Source organism: Bombina bombina, chromosome 3 (assembly GCF_027579735.1).
Source record: "Bombina bombina isolate aBomBom1 chromosome 3, aBomBom1.pri, whole genome shotgun sequence".
Lineage (NCBI taxonomy): Eukaryota > Metazoa > Chordata > Amphibia > Anura > Bombinatoridae > Bombina > Bombina bombina.
In genome coordinates, this window is record NC_069501.1 from 368,151,935 (window position 1) to 368,168,815 (window position 16,881).

Below are 16,881 nucleotides of genomic sequence, written 5' to 3' on the forward strand. Positions count from 1 at the left end.
TGACATTTTCCTAAAGGACTTAATCTGGACCCCAGTTCATAGCCGCAGGACCTTAGGCATACATAATCATGTAGTACTTGAGTGTCTGGCAATCTGGGATAAGATCCGGCATCGCAGCCTGATCGCACCTCATCCCTCCCCGATCACCTCTGTCTCGGGCCTTCTTACAGGCCTCGCGGAAACACACCCCAATACATGGGCTCGATTGGGTGTCAAACAGGTTTCGTATTTTTGGTTAAGGTCTAGTGGAGACAGTTTTATTTCACTGTCTCAGGGCCGACCCTTTGAAAATGTCCCATCCTTCCTTCATTTCGAACTCACTAGAGTTAAGAGCTTCCTCTCCATTTGGGGGTTCCTCCCTTCTGCCTCTCGACAGCTCACTCCATGGGAGTCTGTGTGGAATTGGGGCCGTAGACTCCATAAGCCTCTCTCAAGACATTATAGTTTGCTTGGGGACACCATTCCTCCTACCCCGGCATCACACCTTCTAAAGTGGAATGCTGCTCTTCACACCCACATTCCTGTAAACTCCTGGGAGAGGTCCATTACCTTAACTAAAAAATCATTACATTGTATAACAATGTACGAGACCTACTACAAAGTCATCTCTCAATGGTATCTCGTCCCAACGTGGCTATCCAAAATGTTTCCACTGACCTCGCCCTTGTGTTGGAGGGAGTGTGGTCTCCCTGGAGACATGCTCCACACGTTGGTGGGAGTGCCCAAAGCTAATACCCCTGTGGAACTCGTGCTTCCGCACCCTAACGGCTTTCAAGATTGCAATCCCCAAAAGCCCTGCAACGGCATTACTCCACCTAAATTTACATACCCTCCCTAAACAACAGCAGATTTTCTGCGTTTATCTCATGTCATCTGTTAAAACCAATATTGCTAGATGTTGGAAGAAAGCAGCTCCCCCACGGTGGTCCGATATCCTTAACATGATGGCCTACCTGTATACAATGGAAAAGGGCATATATTATAGTCTAGACAAAGTTGACCTATTTGAACTGGTTTGGGCTGACTGGAAAGATGCACATGACACTCAATAGACGATTAAAATTGGTTTCAGCCTGTCGGAATCTTCAGTCTCAGTCATTCCCTTCAGTAGCTATGTGCATGGAAGTTTTAGGCCTCATGACTGCAGCATCAGACGCGATCCCCTTTGCTCGTTTTCATATGAGACCTCTCCAGCTTTGTATGCTGAACCAATGGTGCAGGGATTATACAAGGATATCACAATTAATATCCTTAAATCCCAATGTTCGACTATCTCTGACTTGGTGGTTAGATCTCCATCATATAGTTCTAGGGGCCTCTTTTGTTCATCCAACCTGGACTGTGATCACAACAGATGCAAGTCTTTCAGGTTGCGATCTCTGACAGCATAAGGGGTTTGGAAATCTCAAGAGGCGAGATTACCAATCAATATTTTGGAACTCCGCGCGATTTTCAGGGCTCTCCAGATTTGGCCTCTGTTGAAGAGAGAACCGTTCATTTGTTTTCAGACAGACAATATTACTACTGTGGCATATGTCAATCATCAGGGTGGGACTCTCAGTCCCCAAGCTATGAAAGAAGTATCCCGGATACTTGCTTGGGTGGAATCCAGCTCCTGTCTAATCTCTGCTGTTCATATCCCAGGTATAGACAATTGGGAAGCGGATTATCTCAGCCGTCAGACTTTACATCCGGGGGAGTGGTCGCTCCATCCAGATGTGTTTTCTCAAATTGTTCAGATGTGGGGTCTTCCAGAAATAGATCCGATGGCTTCCCATCTAAACAAGAAACTTCCCAGGTACCTGTCCAGGTCCAGGGATCCTCAGGCGGAAACAGTGAATACGTTGACACTTCCTTGGTGTTATCAACCTGCTTATATTTTCCCGCCTCTAGTTCTTCTTCCAAGAGTGATCTCCAAAATCATTAATGAGCAATCGTTTGTGTTGCTGGTAGCTCCAGCATGGCCTCACAGGTTCTGGTATGCGGATCTTGTTCGGATGTCCAGTAGCCAACCTTGGCCACTTCCAATAAGACCGGACCTTCTGTCTCAAGGTCTGTTTTTCCATCAGGCTCTCAAATCATTAAATTTGAAGGTATGGAAATTGAACGCCTAGTGCTTAGACATTGAGGTTTCTCTGACTCAGTGATTAATACTATGTTACAGGCTCGTAAATCTGTTTCTAGAAAGATTTATTATCGAGTTTGGAAGACTTATATTTCATGGTGTTCTTCTCATAAATTCTCTTGACATTCTTTTAGAATTCCTAGAATTTTACATTTTCTTCAGGATGGAAGGACACATCTCTGCTCTTTCTGTTTTATTTCACAGAAAGATTGCTAAGCTTCCTGACATTCACTGTTTTGTTCAGGCTTTGGTTCGTATCAAGCCTGTTATTAAATCAATCTCTCCTCCTTGGAGTCTTAATTTGGTTTTGAAGGCTTTACAGGCTCCTCCATTTGAGCCTATGCATTCTTTAGACATTAAAATACTTTCTTGGAAAGTGTTGTTTCTTTGGACATCTCTTCTGCTAGAAGAGTTTCTGAATTATCTGCTCTCTCTTGTGAATCTCTTTTTCTGATTTTTCATCAGGATAAGGCAGTTTTGTGGACTTCATTTAAATTCTTACCTAAGGTTGTGAATTCTAACAACATTAATAGAGAAATTGTTGTCCCTTCCTTGTGTCCTAATCCTAAGAATTCTTTGGAGAGATTTTTACATTCTTTGAATGTGGTGAGAGCTGTGAAATATTATGATGAAGCTACTAAAGATTTCAGGAAGACTTCTAGTCTATTTGTTATCTTTTCTGGTTCTAGGAAAGGTCAGAAGGCTTCTGCCGTTTCCTTGGCATCGTGGTTAAAGCTTTTGATTCATCAAGCTTATTTGGAGTCAGGTCAAGCCCCGCCTCAGAGAATTTCAGCTCATTCTACTAGACCAGTCTCCACTTCAGGGGCTTTTAAGAATGAAGCTTCAGGTGATCAGATATGCAAAGGAGAAACATGGTCTTCTTTGCATACATTTACTAAATTCTACCGTTTTGATGTATTTGCTTCTTCGGAAGCAGTTTTTTGTAGAAAAGTTCTTTGTGCAGCTGTTTCAGTTTGATTCTTCTGCTTATGATTTACGTTTTTCCTTTAATTTATGAGAATAAACTTATATTTTGGGTTGTGGGTTAATTTTTTTCATCGGAAAATGGCTGTTTTTATTTTATCCCTCCCTCTCTAGTGACTCTTGCGTGGAGTTCCACATCTTGGGTATTGCTATCCCATACGTCACTAGCTCATGGACTCCTGCCAATTACATAAAAGAAAACATAATTTATGTAAGAACTTACCTGATAAATTAATTTCTTTCATATGGTGGTTATGATTTTTTTGTATAAAGCACAATTATTTCCAAATTCCTTTGTTGATGCTTTTTACTCCTTTCTTTATCCCCCCACTACTTGGCTATTCATTAAACTGAATTTTGGGTGTGGTGAGGGGTGTATTTATAGGCATTTTGAGGTTTGGGAAACTTTGCCCCTCCTGGTAGGATTGTATATCCCATACGTCACTAGCTCATGGACTCTTGCCAATATGAAAGTAATGAATTTATCAGGTAAGTTCTTACATAAATTTTTCGGAGAGAGTTGATTGATACTCTCATTCAGGCCAGGAAGCAGGTCACTCGGCGCATCTGTCATAAGGTGTGGAGGACCTACTCTTCCTGGTGTGAGGAACGGGGATACCCCTGGGACAAGGTTATGGTATCAAGGATTTTGGCTTTTCTTCAGGACAGTCTGGATAAGGGTCTTGCTGCCAGTCCCTTAAAGGGACAGATTTTGGGTTTATCTGTACTGTTACATAAGAAGCTTCCTGCCATTCAGTCCTTTGTTCAGGCTCTGTCTAGGATCAGACCTGTCTTTAGACATTCTGCTCCTCCCTGGAGCTTAAACTTGGTTCTTAAGGTTTTGCAGAGGGCTCCGTTTGAGCCTATGCATGCGCTTGACATTAAAATTCTTTCCTGGAAAGTCCTATTCCTACTGGCAATTGCATCAGCTCGCAGAGTCTTTGAATTAGCAGCCTTGCAATGTGAGCCTCCTTACCTGGTCTTTCACGCTGATAAGGCTGTTCTTCGCACTGGATTGGGGTTTCTTCCCAAGGTTGTGTCAAATTGTAACATCAATCAGCAAATAGTAGTTCCTTCTTTGTGTCCTAACCCTTCTTCATCAAAGGAAAGGTTGCTTCATAATTTGGATGTGGTTCAGGCCTTGAAGTTTTATCTTCAGGCCACGAAGGAGTTTAGACAAACTTCGTCTTTATTTGTTGTGTATTTGGGGAAGCGCAGGGGGCAGAGGGTCTCTTCCACTTTACTGTCTTTTTGGTTGAGGAGCATGATTCTTCTGGCCTATTAGACAGCGGGACATAAGCCTCATCAGAGGGTTACAGCTCACTCAACTAGGGCTGTGGCCTCTTCTTGGGCCTTTAAGAACGAGGCCTCTATGGAGCAGATTTCTAAGGCGGCCACTTGGTCTTCTTTACATACTTTTGCAAAATTTTACAAATTTGATGTTTTTGCTTGGGCGGAAGCAGCTTTTGGGAGAAAGGTTCTGCAGGCTGTGGGGCCCTCAGTTTAGGGTCTGCCTCCTTTTGCCCTCCCATTTTTTTTATTCAGTGTCTTCTAGAGCTTGGGTATATGTTCCCACAAGTAATGAATGAAGCAGTGGACTCTCCTCCCATTAAGATGGAAAACATAAATTATGCTTACCTGATAATTTCATTTCCATCTGCTCCCGCCCGTTTCTCCGGTGGGCGGACCTAAATTTAATTGTATTCTTCTGGCACCATTTATGCCCTGATATTTATCCTACTGTTCCTTGTTCCCCTGGCAGAATGATTGGGGGATGAGGGGAGTGGGGGAGGTATTTAAGCCTTTGGCTGGGGTGTCTTTTCCTCCTCCAGGTGGCCAGGTTCTTAATTCCCACAAGTAATGAATGAAGCAGGGGACTCTCCTCCTACAGATGGAAATTAAATTATCAGGTAAGCATAATTTATGTTTTTTAATGCTTTTTACTCCTTGTTTTTTTTACACCTCACTACTTGGCTATACATTAAACTGAGGTATGAGTGAGGTGGGAGGTGTGTTTATAGGCATTTGAGGTTTAGGAAACTTTGCCCCCTCCTGGTAGGAATGTATATCCCATACGTCACTAGCTCATGGACTCTTGCCACTATGAAAGAAATTAATTTATCAGGTAAGTTCTTAAATAAATTATGTTTTTTTTACGCACACTGATCAAAAAAATTAGAGGAAACATTGATCAGCAACACACATAGATTATTTATTTAAGCAATTTGTGCCCATAACACAGACAGGTCAGTGATTTTACCCCCTCAGTTGTAACACATATAGAGTAATATTTTAACATTTCTTTTTAAGAAATGCCTATATTTTGCTTTTTACTTTTCTTTAAATGGGTTGTTTGTTTAATCTCTTTGTGCCTGTAGCATGTACAGATTAGTAATTTCACCCCACTGGATTTAAAGAGACACTAAACCCAGTTTTTTTTTCTTTCATGATTCAGATACAGCATGCAATTTTAAGCTACTTTCTAATTTACTTCTATTATCAATTTTTATTTGTTCTCGATTTTTATTTGTTCTCTTCTATTATCAATTTTTATTTGTTCTCAATTTTGTATCAGTGATTTTACTCCATTGTCTCACATTCAAACATATAGTAAAATCACATAACCCATTTTATCAAGAACACTTAATGATCAGTGATTTTATCCCTACATCTGTTTGGAATACCAATAGACACATCCAGGGGGTGGCACATTCATTCAGGAGAATATGCCTCTCTGGCTAGTACTTTATGCTAATATAAAATAATTTTCTGTCTATACTTGTCTGCCATTTTACTTTCCCCCAATGCTTGTCTTAGTCTTGTACCCATTGAAGCTTGTTTAATTAGAAATAGCACCAACTCCAAGATTACCTCAGTCAAAACGTGGTGACACTGCACATGTGTGGTAATGTTGTGCATGCTGTTCTATCTTGCTGTTGTTGATCATCTGTTAAAGGCTGGTGAGGTATTTAAAAGAAATTCGCCTATCATATATTTCCTGTCAGACCTTTTGAGGTTAGCATTATTTATTCTTTATTTCTTTCATGTAATTGGCAAGAGTCCATGAGCTAGTGACATATGGGATATACATTCCTACCAGGAGGGGCAAAGTTTCCCAAACCTCAAAATGCCTATAAATACACCCCCCACCACACCCACAATTCAGTTTTTACAAACTTTGCCTCCTATGGAGGTGGTGAAGTAAGTTTGTGCTAGATTTCTACGTTGATATGCGCTTCTCAGCATGCTGAAGCCCAGTTCCTCTCAGAGTGCAGTGAATGACAGAGGGATGTGAAGGGAGTATTACCTATTGAATACAATGGTCATCGTAATGTGGATCTATTTCATAGGTTCTCTGTTATCGGTCGTAGAGATTCATCTCCTACCTCCCTTTTCAGATCGACAATATACTCTTATATTCCATTACCTCTACTGATTCTCGTTTCAGTACTGGTTTGGCTATCTACTTTATGTAGATGAGTGTCTTTTGGTAAGTATGTTTTCTTTTATTTAAGACACTCTCAGCTATGGTTTAGCATTTTATATGTAAAGTTCTAAATATATGTTTTGTACTTATATTTGCCATGATTCAGGTTAATCAGTATATTTCCTTTTTGCAGACTGTCAGTTTCATTTTGGGAAATGCATAAAAAAAAATAAAAAAAAATTCTTACCTGAAATTTTCAAATTGACTCTCTTTTTTAAATTGCTGGCTGTTAGGCTCGCGGGAGCGCAAAATGCTATAATTTATTGTGTAATTCTTGGCGCAAGACTTTTTTGACGCGAGAATTACGTTTGTTGACGTAATTTCGTCATTTCCGGCGTCTTAGTTGGCGCCGAGAATTTTCACGTTGTTGCGTTTGTTGCAGATGTTCTTGGCGCCAAAAAATATTTTGTCAGTTGTGGGCGTCATACTTGGCGCCAGATTTCTGACATTATTTAAGTCTTTATTTTATTTTGCTTCTGGTTTCCAGAGGCTTATTTTGTTTGCATTTTTTCCCATTCCTGAAACTGTCATATAAGGAAATTGATATTTTGCTTTATATGTTGTTTTTTCTCTTACATTTGCAAGATATCTCAAAACTGTTCCTGTATCAGAAAACACTGTTGGATTCCTGCTGACTGATAGCAGTCCTTCCAAAGCTAAGTTCACTTATTTTAATGTTATGAATTTTTATCTTTAGCTATGGTTTGTAATAAGTTATCATGATAAACTTTTACATGCAGAGAAAAATGTCCATCAGTATTAATGCATTGTCTATTGCTATTCTTTTAACATCTAATGTACAAGATATACCTGGGAATTTATTAGAATATTTTTCTGTTTCTATTCTGAAGGCTTTGTCTGCCATCCCGCCTTCTAATAAAATGTAAAGGTCGTTTTTAAACTTCTCATTTAGTTGATGAATTTTCAAATGACCGACAACATACTGAGTTATCCTTCTCTGATGATGATTTATCTCATTCAGAATATCCTTCATCAGATATTGACACTAACAAATCTACTTTTTTACTTTTAAATAGAGTACATTCGTTCTTTGTTGAAAAAGTGTTGATTTTATTGGATATTGAGAAGAGTAGTCCTCTTGCTTTTTAGGCTAGCTAACATTTAAATTCTGCTTATTAACCTCCTTTGGTTACTTCAGAGGTTTGTTTCCAGTTCCTAATACTAGGGAATGGAATAGGCCTGGGACCTCTTTTATTCCTTCTTTAAGGTTTTAAAATTGTATCCTTTGCCAGCAGTTAGTTTGGAGTTTTGGGAAAAGATCCCCAAAGTTAATGGGGCTATCTCTACTCTTACTAAACGTACTACTATTCCTATCGAAAATAGTATTTATTTTAAAGATCCTTCAGATGGGAAACTTGTATCTTATCTAAGGAAAATTAATTTATTTTCAGGCCCTTTTCTTAGGCTTGCAATTTCTTTGGCTGATGTTGCAGCTGTTTCATCTTTTTTGGTTGAAAACTTTAGCGCAACAAGTATCGGATTATGATTTGTTTAGCATTGTTAACTTGATTCAACATGCTAATAATTTCATTTGTGATGCCATTTTTTATATTATCACAATTGAGGTTAAATATATGTCTTTAGCTATTTTAGCTAGAAGAACTTTGTGACTTAAATCTTGGAATGCTGATTTGATTTCTAAAATCCAGATTTCTATTTTCTTTCCTTCCAAGGTAATAAATTATTTGGTTCACAGTTGGATTCAATACTTTCAACTGTTACTCTGGGGAAGGGAGTTTTTTTGCTTCAAGATTAAGTTCTAAGGGTAAATCTTAAGCTTATATTAGTTTTTGTTCTTACTAAGGAACAGAAACCTAATTCTTCCCCAAGTAACATGTTTCTAATTGGAAGCTTTCTTCAAAATGGAATGGATACAAGCCATTTAAGAGATCAAAGCCAGCCCCCAAATTCGCATGAAGGTGCGGCCCTTATTCCAGCTTAGCTGGTAGGGGGTAGGTTAAGATTTTTCTAAAGTTGTTTGGTTCAATTCGGCCCAAACTTCTTAGATTGGGGTACAGAATAGGATTCAGAGTAAGACCGCCTATGAGTCTTTCTCTCTCTCACATATTCTAGCTATTCCAGTAAAGGCTCAGACTTTCCTGAAGTGTGTTTCAGACCTGGAGTTATCTGGGGTATTCATACCAGTTCCGTTTCAGGAACGGGGTCTGGGGTTTTGTTTAGAACTATTCATTGTCCCAAAGAAAGAAAATCTTTTGAATTGTCATGTAAGAGTACCATCTTTCAGAATGGTGATTATAAGGTCTATTCTGTCTTTTGTTCAGCAAGGGCATTATTTGCCTACAATAGACTTACAGGATGCATATCTTCATATTCTGTTTTCATTTTCTGAGATACTCTTTTTTAGACAAGCATTACCAATTTGTTGCTTTTCCTTTCTGGCCTAGCGACAGCTCTAGGAATCTTTTCAAAGTTTCTCGGTGTGGTACTTGCTCAGTCTTTTCGTTCTGCAGAATTTCATACGATTCAACTTCTGTTGTTTCTTCAAAGACATGGTTGGAGGATCATTTTACCAAAAGTTCCTTGATTCCTCAGACAAGGGTCACCTTTTTTAGGTTTCCAGATAGATTGTGTCAATGTCTTTGTCTCTAACAGACAAGAGACAATTTATATTGGGTTCAGCTTGTCAGAACCTTCAGTCTCTATTATTTCCTTCAGTAGCTATATGCATGGAAGTTTTAGGTCTCATGACTGCAGCATTGGATTCGATTCCCTTTGCTCATTTTCATATGAAACCTCTCCAGTTTTTAATGCTGAATTAATGGTGCAGGGGTTATTCTAGGATATCACATTTAATATCCTTGAATCCCAATATTCAACTATCTCTGACTTGGTGGTTAGATCACCATCGTATAGTTCTACGGGTCTCTTTGGTTCATCCAACCTGGACCATGATCACAACAGATGCGAGTCTTTTAGGTTGGGAAGCAGTCTGGGGATCTCTGACAGCACAAGGGGTTTGGAAATCTCAAGAGGCGAGATTACCAATTAATATTTTGGAACTCTGTACGATTCTCAGAGTTCTTCAGTTTTGGCTTCTATTTGAAGAGAGAGACATTTATTGGTTTTCAGACAGACCATGTCACAACTGTGGCGTATGTCAATCATCAGGGTGGGACTCACAGTCCTCAGGCTATGAAAGAAGTATCTCGGATACTTGCTTGGGCAAAATCCAGCTCCTGTCTAATTTCTGCGGTCCATATCCCAGGTATAGACAATTGGGAAGTGGATTATCTCTGTCATCAAGCTTTACATCTGGGAGAATAATCTCTTCACCCAGATGTGTTTTTTTCAAATTGTTCAGATGTGGGGGCTTTCAGAATTAGATCTGATGGCATCTCATCTCATCTAAACAGGAGACTTCCCAGGTACCTATCCTGGTCCAGGGATCCTCACGCGGAAGCAGTGAATACATTGACACTTCCTTGGAGTTATCAACCTGCCTATATTTTTCCGCCTCTAGTTTTTCTTCCAAGATTGATTTTCAAAATCATCATGGAGCAATCGTTTGTGCTGCTGGTGGCTCCAGCATGGCCACTCAGGTTTTGGTATGTGGCTCTTGTTCGGATGTCCAGTTGCCAACCTTGGCCACTTCCATTAAGGCCAGACCTTATATCTCAAGGTTCGTTTTTCCATCAGGATCTCAAATCATTAAATTTGATGGTATGGAAATTGAACGCTTAGTCATAGAGGTTTCTCTGACTCAGTGATTAATACTATGTTGCAGGCTCGTAAACCTGTGTCTAGAAAGATTTATTATCGAGTTTGGAAGACTTACATTTCATGGTGCTCTTCTCATAAATTCTCTTGGCATTTTTTTAGGATTCCTAGAATTTTACAGTTTCTTCAGGATGGTTTAGATAAGGGTTTGTCTGCAAGTTCTTTGAAAAGACAAATATCTGCTCTTTCTGTTCTATTCCACAGAAAAAATGCTAAACTTCCTGATATTCATTGTTTTGTACAGGCTTTGGTTCGTGTCAAGCCTGTCATTAAATCAATTTCTCCTCCTTGGAGTCTTAATTTGGTTTTGAAGGCTTTACAGGCTCCTCCATTTGAGCCTATGCACTCTCTGGACATTAAATTACTTTCTTGGAAAGTGTTGTTCCTTTTGGCCATCTCTTCTGCTAGAAGAGTTTCTGATTTATCTGCTCTTTCTTGTGAGTCTCCTTTTCTGATTTTTCATCAGGAAAAGGCGATTTTTGCGGACTTCGTTTAAATTTTTTCCTAAAGTTGTGAACTCCAACAACATTAGTAGAGAAATGTTTGTCCCTTCTTTGTGTCCTAATCCTAAGTATTCTCTGGAGAGATCCTTACAGTCTTTGGATGTGGTAAGAGCTTCAAAATATTATGCTGAAGCTACTAAAGATTTCAGGAAGACTTCTAGTCTATTTGTTATCTTTTCTGGTTCTAGGAAAGGTCAGAAGGCTTCTGCCATTTCTTTGGCATCTTGGTTAAAGCTTTTGATTCATCATGCTTATTTGGAGTCGGGTAAATCCCCGCCTCAGAGGATTACAGCTCATTCTACTAGGTCAGTTTCCACTTCTTGGATTTTTAAGAATGAAGCTTCTGTTGATCAGATTTGCAGAGCAACAACTTGGTCTTCTTTGCTTACTTTTACTAAATTCTACCATTTTTGATGTTTTCTCTTCTTCAGAAGCAGTTTTTGGTAGACAAGTACTTCAGGCAGCTGTTTCAGTTTGATTCTTCTGCTTATAATTTCATTTTTTTTCATTATAAAGATTAAAACTTTTGATTTGGGTTGTGGATTAATTTTTCAGCGGAATTGGCTGTCTTTATTTTTATCCCTCCCTCTCTAGTGACTCTTGCGTGGAGTTCCACATCTTGGGTATTTGCTATCCCATACTTCACTAGCTCATGGACGCTTGCCAATTTCATGAAAGAAAACATAATTTATGTAAGAATTTACCTGATAAATTAATTTCTTTCATATTGGCAAGAATCCATGAGGCCAACCCTTTTTTTGGTGGTAATGATTTTTTTTGTATAAAGCACAACTATTCCAATTCCTTGTTGATGCTTTCGCTCCTTTCTTATCACCCCACACCTTGGCTATTCGTTAAACTGAATTGTGGATGTGGTGGGTGGGTGTATTTATAGGCATTTTGAGGTTTGGGAAACTTTGCCCCTCCTGGTAGGAATGTATATCCCATATGTCACTAGCTCATGGACTCTTGCCAATATGAAAGAAATTAATTTATCAGGTAAATTCTTACATAAATTTTGTTTTTTATTGCCTTAAAGAGACATGAAACCCAAACCTTTCTTTCATGATTCAGATAGAGAATACAATTTTAAACAACTTTACTTCTTTTATTTAATTTGCTTCCTTCTCTTGTCTTCCTTTGCTGAAAGGATTATCTAGGCAAGCCTCAGGAGCAGCAGAGAACCTAGGTTCTAGCTATTAATTGGTGGCTGCATACATACACCGCTTGTCATTGGCTCACCCATGTCTTCAGTTAGAAACCATTAGTGCATTGCTGCTCCTTAAACAAATGATACCAAGAGAATGAAACAAATTAGATAATAGAAGTAAATTAGAAAGCTGTTTAAAATTGTATTCTCTATCTGAATTATGACAGAAAATGTTTGGGTTTCATGCCCCTTTTATTAAAAATAAGAGCCTTATTGGTAAAATATGGTCTGGGTGATAACCTTACCCATACTTGTGGCTATATTAACTGTTAAAACTGCTTGTGTAGGCACTTATCTATAGGTAGTTATAAATTAGTTTATAGTTACACTGAATAATAAGTGTACAGAGTTAAAGGGACAGTTACTCCAGAAATGTTATTGTTTAAAAAGATAGATAATCCCTTTATTAACCATTCACCAGTTTTGCATAACCATCACAGTTATATTAATATACTTTTTCCCTCTGTAATTACCTTGTATTTAAGCCTCTGCAGACTGCCCCTTTATTTCAGTTCTTTTGACAGACTTGCATTTAGCCAATCAGTGCCCTCTCACTTGTAAATCCACAGGCGTGGTCACAATGTTATCTGTATGGCACACATGAACTTACATCCTCTAGCTGTGAAAAAACTGTCACTGTCAAATGCATTCAGATAAGAGGTGGCCTTCTGGGCTTAAAATTACGCATATGAGCCTACCTAGGTTTAGCTTTCAACTAAGAATACCAAGATAAAAAAAGCAAATTTAATGATAAAAGTAAATTGGAAAGTAGTTTAAAATTGCATGCCCTACCTAGTGCCCCTAGTCATAAAAGTTTAATTCTGATTAGACTATCCCTATAAGTCCTTACAGCTTCATGAGCCTCACCAGTCTCTCTAGCTTCTCTAATTCTTGTGTGATTCTATAGTGAATCAGCTGCAGAGACTGAAAGCTGAATAGATCTCATAGTTATTATACCTACTGTAATATATAGAGGAATAATCTGATTCCAGCACATAGAATGTTCTTTGTTGGAAAAAAATAACTATAAAGACAACAATAAAGACAAAAAGGTGACACAATGCTGAATATATTATGATGGGTTTTCCTCTTGGTTCCATAAAATGATCCCTTTCAGCAGAAGTTGGTCAGTTGTTACTACAGCAATAATTTGTAAGCAGTTTTCAGTGCCAGATCTTTACAGATATGAGTTACATAATGTGTAACTCATTTTCAAAACTTTCATAAATCTATGATTTGAATAAAGTAAGTGGTTGCCATATCCATTATGGTTTAGTACTGTATCTGCATTCTGGGTACCTGTATGCAAACCGGGCATCACAGGTCTGCCAAGGATGTAAGATTTTCATTAGTTTATTTAGTATTTTCTGTGCCTCCAGGTCATTGGATACATTATTGGTGCAGTCACTTAAATAATGATCTATTTCTTGTTGAATGGCATTGGGAAATTTTTGAAATAAAAGGCGAGGCAGAAGTTCTTTACACACCAAAACAAGGTTATGTGCGGCATTAATATTTTCACATGAAAGATGTTTAGAAGAAGTATCAGATGATAGAAAACTGAATATATCACTCTCTTCATTTGTCCGGACATTTTCTGATTCATCTAAAAGATAAAAATAAAGTGTTTATATAAATGTTTAAAAGGAACGTAAAATGCAAAAATAATGTAATGTGCATGTTATTATCCCACTTCTCCTTGTATATAACTGTGTTTAACCCCATTCAAAGAGGTTACATACAAAAAGTCAGCTCCATTTGGTGAGCCAATGACAAGAGGCATCACCATCTAACTTCCAGGAAGGCATTGCTACAGCTGAGCCTATATAGGACAGTAAAAGAGATTTAATCCGGAATACAACACAAGGCAGGTATGTAGAACTAAGGCAACAATCAAAGCTTGGCAAGCGGTGTATTAATAAAACTTCACATTTATTTAAATCGATATAAAACAGACTCACAGTACACCATAGCTTTATACAGAGGAGTGTAGGTACACACAACGCCGGTGTCTACGTCATCTGTCGCGTGAAACTGCCTTGTGTTGTATTCCAGATTAAATCTCTTTTACAGTTACATTTACGAGTGAGCACCAAGAACCTGCTCAGGTGCTGCACTCAAATGGGCCTTAGAAGCAACGGCTGTAATCCGGAGCAATCAGAAAAAGGTAATAAAAGTGAATGAAAGTTTTTATCTCTCATATGCCTATATAGGACAGGTATGCTTTTCAACAAAGGATGCCAAGAGAATGTCAATTTGATAACAGAAGTAAATTGAAAAGTCTCTTAAAATTGTATGCTCTATCTGAACCATAAAAGTTTAATTTTCAAGTTCCATTAAATATCTGTCTATTTAAGGGGACACTTTTTTTTTTCTTTAATCATTCAGATAAAGCATTCCGTTGTAAGGAACTTTCTAATTTACTCCTATTATAAATTTGTCTTTGTTCTCTTGGTATCTTTATTTAAATAACAGGAAAGTAAAGCTTAGGCGCTGGACCATTCAGAACCTGGGTTACGCTTGCTTATTGGTGGCTAAATGTAGCCACCAATAAGCAAGCGCTATCCAGGGTGCTGAACCTAAAATGGTCCGGCTCCTAATCTTTACGTTCTTGCTTTTAAAAAAAGATAGCAAGAGAACGAAGAAAATTTGATTATAGGAGTAAATCAGAAAGTTGCTTAAAATTGCATGCTCTATCTGAATCATAAAAGAAAAAAATTGGGTTTAGTGTCCCTTTAAGTCTTAGTTTTTGTACTCTTTGAATGACATAATTGCATTAATTTAATTGCTGTTTAAATTAAAAGCTGAAAACTTTGATCTCTTCAAAACTGAAGGGATATTAAACAGTAGATACATGCTAGACATTATAATGTATTAAAAGCAAAACAAATGTTGTAGAATAAAATGTAGATGTTTTTTACCATTATATTAGTTGCTTCAGTATTGAAGATTTAAGTGTAAAAGTTTTTTTTATAAAGTACTCTAGATTCTATAAAGTAATGGGCACCGCCATGTTTGAAATAGTTTTCTATTTATCTTTGTCTTCTGCTGAGAACAATTATGGAAAGATATATAAACCAGGCAATACAATAGAGTTTGCAAAAGCAATGCCGTCTGGAAGTCTGTTTATCGCCTGTACAGGGAGTGCAGAATTATTAGGCAAGTTGTATTTTTGAGGATTAATTTTATTATTGAACAACAACCATGTTCTCAATGAACCCAAAAAACTCATTAATATCAAAGCTGAATAGTTTTGGAAGTAGTTTTTAGTTTGTTTTTAGTTATAGCTATTTTAGGGGGATATCTGTGTGTGCAGGTGACTATTACTGTGCATAATTATTAGGCAACTTAACAAAAAACAAATATATAACCATTTCAATTATTTATTTTTACCAGTGAAACCAATATAACATCTCAACATTCACAAATATACATTTCTGACATTCAAAAACAAAACAAAAACAAATCAGTGACCAATATAGCCACCTTTCTTTGCAAGGACACTCAAAAGCCTGCCATCCATGGATTCTGTCAGTGTTTTGATCTGTTCACCATCAACATTGCGTGCAGCAGCAACCACAGCCTCCCAGACACTGTTCAGAGAGGTGTACTGTTTTCCCTCCTTCTAAATCTCACATTTGATGATGGACCACAGGTTGTCAATGGGGTTCAGATCAGGTGAACAAGGAGGCCATGTCATTAGATTTTCTTCTTTTATATCCTTTCTTGCCAGCCACGCTGTGGAGTACTTGGACGCGTGTGATGGAGCATTGTCCTACATGAAAATCATGTTTTTCTTGAAGGATGCAGACTTCTTCCTGTACCACTGCTTGAAGAAGGTGTCTTTCAGAAACTGGCAGTAGGACTGGGAGTTGAGCTTGACTCCATCCTCAACCCGAAAAGGCCCCACAAGCTCATCTTTGATGATACCAGCCCAAACCAGTACTCCACCTCCACCTTGCTGGCGTCTGAGTCGGACTGGAGCTCTCTGCCCTTTACCAATCCAGCCACGGGCCCATCCATCTGGCCCATCAAGACTCACTCTCATTTCATCAGTCCATAAAACCTTAGAAAAATCAGTCTTGAGATATTTCTTGGCCCAGTCTTGACGTTTCAGCTTGTGTGTCTTGTTCAGTGGTGGTCGTCTTTCAGCCTTTCTTACCTTGGCCATGTCTCTGAGTATTGCACACCTTGTGCTTTTGGGCACTCCAGTGATGTTGCAGCTCTGAAATATGGCCAAACTGGTGGCAAGTGGCATCTTGGCAGCTGCACGCTTGACTTTTCTCAGTTCATGGGCAGTTATTTTGCGCCTTGGTTTTTCTACACGCTTCTTGCGACCCTGTTGACTATTTTGAATGAAACGCTTGATTGTTCGATGATCACGCTTCAGAAGCTTTGCAATTTTAAGAGTGCCGCATCCCTCTGCAAGATATCTCACTATTTTTTACTTTTCTGAGCCTGTCAAGTCCTTCTTTTGACCCATTTTGCCAAAGGAAAAGAAGTTGCCTAATAATTATGCACACCTGATATAGGGTGTTGATGTCATTAGACCACACCCCTTCTCATTACAGAGATGCACATCACCTAATATGCTTAATTGGTAGTAGGCTTTCGAGCCTATACAGCTTGGAGTAAGACAACATGCATAAAGAGGATTATGTGGTCAAAATACTAATTTGCCTAATAATTCTGCACTTCCTGTATATATATCTGTCCCTAATTGATCTCAGAAGGACAATGAGATATGGGGGCCGAATTACCATTGTGCGAGCGGACATGATCCGATATTGCTGATCATGTCCGCTGAAGATCG

General features: G+C 38.5%; 1 protein-coding gene across 1 annotated transcript in view; it reads right to left on the reverse strand.

Moving 5' to 3' along the window:
- Positions 1 to 5,300: 5,300 nt before the first annotated feature.
- The window catches only part of DIPK2B (divergent protein kinase domain 2B), a 224,595-nt gene continuing 213,014 nt past the window's right edge, over positions 5,301 to 16,881 (reverse strand). The window contains exon 5 of the mRNA XM_053706501.1: positions 5,301 to 13,674. Coding sequence (XP_053562476.1) covers positions 13,334 to 13,674 — 341 coding nt within the window. The 3' untranslated portion in view covers positions 5,301 to 13,333. The remainder of the gene's footprint in view (positions 13,675 to 16,881) is intronic.